Raw genomic sequence first — 10,131 nt, 5'->3', positions numbered from 1 at the left:
CAAAACGTTTCATCTTTATTGAAAAGATTATTGTTCATTACACGGTGTTATCTTGTTGACCACGGATCCACATACTGATCAACAAATGAACTCGATGCTGGAAGGAGTCGTATGTGACAAGAGTCGTGCCTGTAGCCATAAGATCAAAGACAACTGCATCCACCTCTTAGCCCCATCCCTCTTTTATTTTTAATGAACCGTTAAATATTAAAATCATTTTAACATTTGAACTCTTGATTTCAAAAATGTATCAATTTTGAAAAAGCCGTTTTATTATTCATTACAGTGTTATCTTGTTGACCACTGGTCCACATACATGTACTAGTCAAAAAAATGAAATCGATCCTGGAAGGAATCGTTTATGTGACGAGAGGCATGCCTATAGCCAGAAATTCAAAGACAACGGTATCCGTCTCCAGGACTCCCCCCCCTCCCCCCCCCCCACACACACAGACACACGCTTTTTTTTTTTTTTTTTTTTTATGAAGAGTTGAATTTTTTATAATTTCTAACGTTTGAACAAACCCCTGAATTAAAAAAAATACATCAATTTTAAAATCGCCGTTTTATTATTCATTATTACGGACCATGGATCCAACAACTCGATCCTGGAAAGAGTCGTGTATGTGACGAAAGGTGTGTCTGATGCCAGAAGTTCAAAGACAACGGTATAAGTCTGGTGGGAAGGAGGGGTTCACTTGCAACCCCGTGAAAAACAATGGATACCAACATTTTCTTATATCATATCTCTTTTTCTTTCATATCTCTTTTTCTTTTTGATGAAGCGTTAAAAATTAAAATAACATTTGAAACAGGTTACTGGATTTTTAAAAAATATCGATTTTTTATTATTTATTATTCATTATAAAGTGTCATCTTGTTGACCACGAATCCACATATTGGTCAACAAATAAACTAGCACTCACTCAGAGGAAGGCTAAAAAGCAATATTAAAATTGAAAATTCCTACACGCGGTAATTTTATATTACATTTCAGATGACTTTACTTGGGAGGTAAAAACTGAAACTTAGTTTAAAAGCAGCTGAGATAGCAAAATGAAAAGATGACCGGATAATGTACTGTACAAATACATTTTTTATAATATACAAAGATATTTAATTATTTTTCAAAAAGAATTAATCAAGACAAAATGCGCATTTGCCATACGGAAAGCAATTGTCAGAAGCCCAGGCCAGCCAGGATTATTATTATTTTTTGTTTGATAATATTTGCTGTTACATGTATCATTTGCTTAGCTTTCCATAAACATGACCGCCCTATAACTTCTGTAGGGCATTGTTCAGCTTCATCAGGTCACGTAGACGTCTTATGCCAAGCTCTTCTCTAAGGTATGTAAAGAAAAACTCTGGTGCCTAAAAATAAACACACAAACTTTGCATACAATTGTTTAACACTTAAGTAAAAACAAATATCATGAAATTTGCTTTTAAATCATATTTACATCAGGACTTAATTGGGTGGTTGTGGTGATTTACAATTACTTTTATGAATAGGAAACCGCAAGCATCATCTTTTAGAGTACCAGTAGAATACTCGTATTTCACAAATGACACTTAATGTCACGGCTGTACCTTATGGATGAGGCCTTTGAGGAAATTAATTTCTTCACCCGTCAAAAGATGCAATTGATGAAGCCTGGAATAACAAACCCTGATATCAATAACTCATCACATCAACCATTTATTGCCGTCCAACGTTCGTTAAGCATCCCCTTTTTACTCCCTATGCTATTTACTTATTAGACGAAATCGGGGGGCAAATTTAACATTTTATTGAAAATGTCAAGTTTAAGGTATCTAACCAATAAAGAATGGGAAATAAAATTCCACACTTGGCATTCGAGCACGGTAGATGAGATATGGATTTATCATTCTTCATTAATTGAAACAAAATATTTACTTTGATTTGTTTAACCAAGTGATCTTGATTTTACATCCGCCAAATAAAAAGACACCTTCCCATATTTTAATAAAAGGCGCCTATTCCTCAACACACAACAATACATGTATGTTACCTATACAAGTCGTTTTCTTTTAACCAATCTATCACGTTCTCTAAGGACCAGTTGGCTGGATTTCGCCTTCTGTTAATAGTTTGCTCAACCAAAGAAAAATCCTTAAAAGAAAACGGTAATTGGTAACCTTTTGTCACAGCACATACTGAATTTGATTTGAATGGTTATTGAGTTCAAAAATTGATATTAGATTATGTATGAAACAAGCATCAATAAGGAACGCCTATGAGGTGAAGTTTATCTTACATTTGCGTAAACTGAATATCTTTGCGCGTGCGTACGTGCACGCACACTCGCGCTCGTATATATGTATGCGTACTTCAGTCTCTTGTGAAATAAGTTTAAAAAGACGAAAACGAGGCGCGATACCCGAATGACAGGAAGGCCTACAAAATTTGTGATGGGGTATGATACTCCGTAATGCTATCTGACACACACCTTGAAAACGGGTAGTGTGGTCTGATATACCGGTTTATTCAGGATCCGTAGGTGCTGCGTCTGGTAGTGCATTCAGTAAGAAGCGGAAGCACAGACAGTAAAACAAAACCTAGTATTTGATTTATAGGCGGAGTAGATTATCGCTATTGCATTTCTGTTTCGCTGCCATTCGTACTGGCCATTATGGGAATATAATAACAAAAGGAGATTAATATATACGGCAGGTTGTTGTTCTCGGTAATAAATGGACCTCATTCGTCGCTAGCTAATGATGTCATGTCAGCAGGACCTTTACTATATAAGGTACGTATAACTATAGACAGTCTTTAAAAGACATAGCCCTGTAGTAGATGCCGAATTGCAGCGGTTTTCCAGGAAAGTTTCAACGCTATTATATGTGGGATACGAACAATAACTATCTGGTTATCTGCTGAAGTTGTCAACCTTGGTAACGCATGTCAGTTTGATCGTTGTCTCTAGAACCCCAAAATGCCTTTGGAAAATACAAGCGTTCAAGATTCTATTTCAGTTTTGATGATCAGAAACAGTTCAACAGATAATCAAAATTTTACTTTTCCTCCTGGTCCTAAATGCTACGGCTATAATCTTATTGCAAATAATGACATCGTTCATTGTATTAACATGGTTCTGCTTGTTTGGGGAATCACTTCAAACATTTTAAACATCATCGCATGGAAAAGAGTTAAGGATTGTTTTACGTTGCCTTTCCTGAATATCCTGTTAGCGCTTTCTGTCTCAGATCTGACGAATTCAGTGTTGAATTTAGTTCATCTACTAATTCATAAATGCAAACCACTATGGGATGAAGAATACGGGACGATGTATACGAAGATTCTGTATTTTCTCGACTGCAACTTCTTCATCTTTGCCGGAACGTTCATGATGTATTCAACTTGGTTGCTGGCTCTTGCCACATCGCTCCGTTATATCATGGTAAAATACCCGTTTGCATCTCTTCGAGTAACACCGTTTCTTAAAGATTACAGCATGTACTTGTTGTTTTGCTTGCTGATATGCTCAATTGCAGTCAACACAGCCCCAGTTTTGCGAACTTTACACGAACATTTCGGAATCCAGGTAGGCAGAAACTTGGGGATCGTCGTGGTTATCTCAGCCCGAGAAATATTCATGAGCATTTTACCTCTTATCATTCAAGCATGCTGCAGTTTCTTGTTGCTGGCTCAAGTATGTTTGACCAGAAGACGTCAGAAATCATATAGCAATGGTGATATATTCTTAAGAACATTGGACACGCAGAATCGCGTTTCGTTGGTTCTTGGCAGTAACACACTTGCTGCGTTTTTGTTGGTTTTGCCTTTCTCTGCCTACTTTTGGACATCCAGAATCATAGGCTCTAAAACTGATCCCTTAGTGGGATATGCCCTGAACCTAATACGGAGCACCAATACAAGTGTAAACTTTTTCCTGTACCTTTATTTTCATCGTAACTTTCAATGTCAGTTGTATTCGCTATTTCGTTGCTGTTTGCGAAGGAAGATAGTTAAACCGGGAAGTGGTGATATCCCGGCTATAAATGCGGGGGTACAGAAATAACGTTGTTGCAATCTTGTCTCTGTTGTTAAGAAAATGCACGGAAAGGAACATATATGGAATTGTTGCTTAAACCCCCTTTACAAAGGATGGCGTCTTTTCTGCGTCCTTCGTGCGACCACGAAACTAACATCGTTGTGGTCGTTGAAAAAATCATCGCTTTTTTGCAGAATGAATGCACATAAGTGGCCAGTTATTGGCACGTAAAGTACTATTTCTTTTACTCTAAAACGGGTCTGCAGTACGGGACGCAGAAAGGAAGCCGTCCAGTGTAAAGGGGGCATAAGCACATGACCTTCGATTCCGTAATGTGTTTAAGTTATAAAAGGGGCGTTTGCCAGGGAATCCACATGTATCATTCAGGCTGCACTTGTGTGCTATTGAACGTTTTATTTTTGGCACTTACGTAGTAGTTTAGCTCTTAAACTTTATTCATTAAAATTTATATTATGTTTATTATGTAAAGTGTGTAATACACTGTATCACATTTATTATTTATTATTTAATATCTGTTGTACTAACCGTTATGCAGAGAAAAGGTCGCAAAACTTGGATTTTATAAAAGTTACAGTGTACACGACTCCCTTTCATCAGAAGTTATTTTGGGCCGTAATAACCCTGTTTTATGATTTGTAATTTGAAACTTTGACGGCTTATAAGTAGGACTGCATGGACTAACTGTATCGCATGGTTTCCGATTAAAACCGCCTAAGGAAGTCTCAAAGATAAATTTCCGTAATATAATAAAAGAGGGGAATTTCAGATCTTTCAATTTAATACAGCAACTGATCAGGAAGTTGACTTTCACATCAGGTAAATCTACTTGAAGATCTTGCTCAAGAAACTGACAGAAATCGATCCTTGAGTGGGAAAGAATAGATTATTGATTCCTTCATAATTTTATGTAATATGGTAATTTCTACTATAGTAATAGGGACATTACTGGAGCACGTAAAGCATCTATTTAGTTCCATTGATCTCTTTGCTTTTTTGCTCTTGCATTTCAAAGATCGTGTGCGAACAGTATAATGTGTCATTTATATTGTGTATAATGTTAAGCATTCTGAGAATTATCAGTCCCAAATAAGGGTGAGATGTTTATAGCTACGAACCACTTATCAAAACGTTTAAACGACACTGATGTAAAGATAACCTTTACCAACCATACGTTTAAACGCTGTAACGTTATCCCGCGTTCAGAAAATTAATTACCAGTTTTGTCTAATACGCCGGTTAGTGCTGAACGTCCTTTGTAAAATTAGGCCCACCCCTCACACTTACTTGGAAAACTCTTGAACTTGTATCTCAAGAAAGAGGCAGATAAGATTAATCTGATAAAGATCGATGTGATATTTCCACGTCTTTTATAAGTGTAGATATCTCAATGGACATGCATATAGAAAAACAACTGCGTCGTTCCTGTTTCCTTTTGTTTGGAAGAAGCAGTGAAATTGATAACATTCATTTGATAAAGATTGATGTTTAAATATCGTTTTCAGTGTTGATATATCTGAATGGGAATAAATTGATATAAATGTATCCGTGTTGCTATTGTCTCCCTATGCATAGAATTCGAAGTAGCGATGAAATTGATAGAGCTCAATTTTCCGAGACAACTTTATCACGAAAAATAAAAATTGAGAAACCAGGAGAAACGGAACATATACGCCTCTACGCTTCAGTGAATAGAGTTATGCGGGTATTTTAATTGTATCAGATTCAGGATATTTTTGTTCCTTTCACTTGCTGCAAAACACGTTAAAGATATTTGGTACATTCCTGCATATTTAATGGATCCGAATAGTTGGTAATATGTGTATGAACAGAATATAAATATAATTTTCTTAAGAACCCCGTGCAAAAGTAAGGTTCCCAATCTATTCTAGAACATTTGGCGTGTATTTTTACAGTTCTAATGTTGTTCTGTAATGAATGTAACAATTGGAGAACTGTTTTTGGAAAGTCCTTCAAAATGTCCTAGAACTGATTGAGAACATTTTCATAAAAAGAGAAAAACGTTACGTTCTAGGACAGATTGAAAACCGTTAGTGAGCGTTAAATGAGACACATTTTCGCAGGGGATGTCATTATAATCGGGGATGCAATAGCCCCAAGACCACCAAATGTACATCCTAAATCTAGGCCAAAGTTCTGCAGTTGGATATAATTCCGCATTCCAAATGGAAAGACCTAATAAAACTGTTAACAGCGGTGAAAATATCTATATTTTGTAACATTAATTCAAATTTAGAGTATGTGCCCCCTTTACTTTTATGTTTCACTGTGACTTCCACAGAGGCAAAGAAATGTCTAGTTAAATTAAAAAGACACCGCCAAATATCTCCAAATAAACACAAAATTACCATTAGGATGTGCTCGTTAAAGGTCACGTGTCTAATAGTGTGTGTGTGTGTGTATCGCGTACTGCATTTTATATTTTCTGAACGATTAATCATGTAAGTTATGGTATCTGGGATAAAAAGCATTGTTTATAGCTATGTACACCTGTGAGGTGATCATTAACTCATAAAAACACATTGAATTGGGGGTGGGACAACCTATTTGACCAATTTCGTACATACTTTGCGACCTTTGTGGCGAACACATTGTGTTCACACTATGTGCAATATCCAACAGCGATGGACATGTTTTGGTTTTGGAGGTGGGATATATATATATATTTTTTTGACCTTGCATTTCAAAGTTGTGTGTTACCAGTAAACAAAATTCTGTAAGTATAAGATGTTCATAGCTATCATCTTTTTGTAATGGCGGCAACAGTCAAGAATTCACATGTTCCCTCCACACACCCATGTCAGACATCAGCGTGGTCAGCTCCCGACATTTGCTGCGCTTGTGCCCCTCTTCAGGATATCTATATGTAGCTGTACTGGTTCTTTGACGTTCATAGCTATATATATTTTCTGAACGATTAATCATGTAAGTTATGGTCTCTGGGATAAAAAGCATTGTTTATAGCTATGTACACCTGTGAGGTGATCATTTATTCATAAAAACACATGGAATTCGTGGTGGGACAACCTTTTTGACCAATTTTGTACATACTTTGTGACCTTTGTGGCGAACACATTGTGTTCACACTATGTGCAATATCCAACAGCGATGGACATGTTTTGGTTTTGGAGGTGTGACAACCTTTTTAACCAATGTTGTATAGTTCTTCAGATATATATATATTTTATATATATATATATATATACAGCATTGGTCAAAAAGGTTGTCCCACCCCCATTTCCATGTACTTTTATTTACAAATGATCACCTAACAGCTGTGAACTGTTAGAAATAGTGCTTTTTATCACGGATACCGTGTCTAACATGATTAATGGTTAAAAAAATACAAAATAGTGGTGGAAATATACATATTTTATACCATTTAGTTAAATTTATAAGAGGTACCCCCTCAAATCGACTGTTTCACTGTTACTTCTACAGATGTAAAGATATGTCTATAAAATTGAAAAGGTGCCATCAAATGTCACCAAATTCACACACAATTAGCATTAGGGTGTGCTCGTTAAAGATCACGTGCCTTACTCTGTTATGTGGGATATTGTCCCATTCATCCTAAAGAGCGTGGCGGAATTGGTCAAGATTATTTAGGAATTGGTTCTCCTCTGCAATGCACATTCCAATTTATGCCACAGGTGCTCAGTAGGATTAATATCAGGACTCAAAGACGGTTGTCCCATCCTCAGAGCCCTGTGTTTCTGCAACAAATCGTTTGCCAGACGAGAGCTGTGAGCAAGTGCGTCGTCACAATGAAGCCAGTAGTATCCCTGAAGTCATCTCTTGCAAATGGAGTGAGATTTCTGTTGAGAATGTTACATCAAAATGCCCTTGTTACGTTTTGTTCCAAAAGGAACAATGTACTAATACCATGGGCTTGAAATGTTCTCCAAATGCGGATTGATCAAACACCTCAGGCGATATTATCCTGCACACACCCTTCCAAAAGGCATTTTTTAGACATGTCTATGGACCCTCTTTGACCATCGATGGGATACAAGAAATAATTTGATTCTGCATCAAAATCAACTTCCTTCCAGTGATGGATGGCCAGGTTCAGGTGCCTGTGGGATCACTGAACGTAGCATTCTCAACTGATATCTCATTCCATCTTCAAGAACTGACTTTGGGGTTAACTTCAGGCTTTATCATGACTGCACACTTGCTCACACCTCTCGCCTGGCAACTGTTTGTTGAAGAAAGATAATGGTCTAAGGATGAAACCGCCATCTTTGAGCCCTGATATCAAACTTACTAATCAACTGTGACATGTATTGAAGTGTGCAATGCAAAGGAGAACCAACCCCATAAAAACGTGGACCAACTCCCCCAACTTGTTTAAGAAGAATGGGACAATATCCCACAAAACAGAATTGTAACCCGTGTTGAAGGCTTGTCGCTCCGTCTACAGGAAATAATTGCAGTACGCGGTAGACGCACACGCTGTTAGGCACGTGATCTTTAATGAGCACACCCTAATGCTAATTGTGTGTGAATTTGGTGACATTTGATGGCGTCTTTTTTATTTTATAGTCATTTCTTTACATCTTTAGAAGTCACAGTGAAACAGTCGATTTGAGGGGATACCTCTTATAAATTTTACTAAATGGTATAAAAAATGTATATTTCCACCACTATTTTGTATTTTTTTAAACCATTAATCATGTTAGACACGGTATACGTAATAAAAAACACTATTTCTAACAATTAACAGCTGTTATGTGATCATTTGTAAATAAAAGTACATGGAAATGGGGGTGGGACAACCTTTTTGACCAATGCTGTATATATATATATATATTTTTTTTTTTTTGACCTTGCATTTCAAAGTTGTGTGTTAACAGTAAACAAAATTCTGTAAGTATAAGATGTTCATAGCTATCATCTTTTTGTAATGGCGGCAACAGTCAAGAATTCACATGTTCCCTCCACACACCCATGTCAGACATCAGCGTGGTCAGCTCCCGACATTTGCTGCGCTTGTGCCCCTCTTCAGCATATCTATATGTAGCTGTACTGGTATTTTGACGTTCATAGCTACCAACCACTTATCAAAATGTTTAAACGACACTGAGCTGAAACTGTCTTTTAAACATAATTTTAAACGGTGTTTAGTTTTCTTGCGTTCAGAAAATTAAATCACCTATTTGGCTACTTCGCCGGTTAGTGCCAAACGCCCTATGTAAAACTTTCCCCAGTATGTTGATCGCCCTTCACACTTACTGGGTAAACTTTTGACCTTGTATCTCAAAAAAGAGGCACATAAGATTTATTTGATAAAGATTCAAGTGTAGATATCTGACAGTGAAGTAAGTAACATAAATACGACAGTGTCCTTATTGTTTCCTCTTGCTCGGAAGAAGCAATTTTCGATAACATTCATCTGATAAAGATTTATATGATGTTTAAATATCGTTATTAAGTGTTGATAGATCTGAATGTGAGAATAAATTGATATGAATGTAACCGTGCCGTTTTTGTTTCCCATTATATAGATGTAGCGATGAAATTGAAAGGGTTCTTTTTTCCGAGATAACTTTTCCAGGAAAAATAAAAAGGGAGATACCAGGAGAAACGGAACATATACCACTCTACTCTCAGTACATTGGGATTATGCAGGTGTTTCTATTGTATCAAATTCGGGAGACTTTTATTCGTTTCACTTGCTGCAAAACACGTTACAGATATTTGGTACATTACAGCATTTTAATGAGTCCGAATAGTTGATAATGCGTGTGGACAGAATAAACACAAAACTTTCTTAGAAACGCTGGGCAAAAGTTTGGAATATTTCCAATATAGCTATGGAACGTGTAACTGCACAAACGTATGCTAAATAAAACAGTGCGTATATTTGGGGGTAGTGCATTTTAAATAACTTCCTTTCTCGATTTTTCCTCGGAGAGAAAATTGATTAACAAGTTTTTTTCTCAATTCAAGTAGCAAAATTTGAGTTCTGGTCAGTTAGAAAATTTAAATTAAAACAAGCAATAGGTAATTTAGCGATCAGTGACTACCTGTATAAGTGTGCCTTTTTTTGCGAAATATAGCTTTA

General features: G+C 36.6%; 1 protein-coding gene across 1 annotated transcript; it reads right to left on the bottom strand.

The window, feature by feature from the left end:
• Nucleotides 1–820: 820 nt before the first annotated feature.
• Nucleotides 821–8,306, bottom strand: LOC106175503 (uncharacterized). The gene is made up of 4 exons (XM_087007969.1): nt 8,202–8,306; nt 2,037–2,137; nt 1,594–1,657; nt 821–1,374 (listed from the first exon to the last, which is right to left on the bottom strand). Exons 1-4 carry the CDS (start codon nt 8,304–8,306, stop codon nt 1,279–1,281), a joined length of 366 nt encoding a protein of 121 aa, XP_086864095.1. The 3' UTR covers nt 821–1,278.
• Between the last annotated feature and the right edge of the window lie 1,825 nt (nt 8,307–10,131).

The sequence above is a fragment of the Lingula anatina genome, chromosome 3 (assembly GCF_051362555.1).
Source record: "Lingula anatina isolate TDL-2025a chromosome 3, LinAna3.0, whole genome shotgun sequence".
NCBI classification, from domain to species: domain Eukaryota; kingdom Metazoa; phylum Brachiopoda; class Lingulata; order Lingulida; family Lingulidae; genus Lingula; species Lingula anatina.
This window is presented reverse-complemented; position numbering and strand designations above follow the sequence as displayed.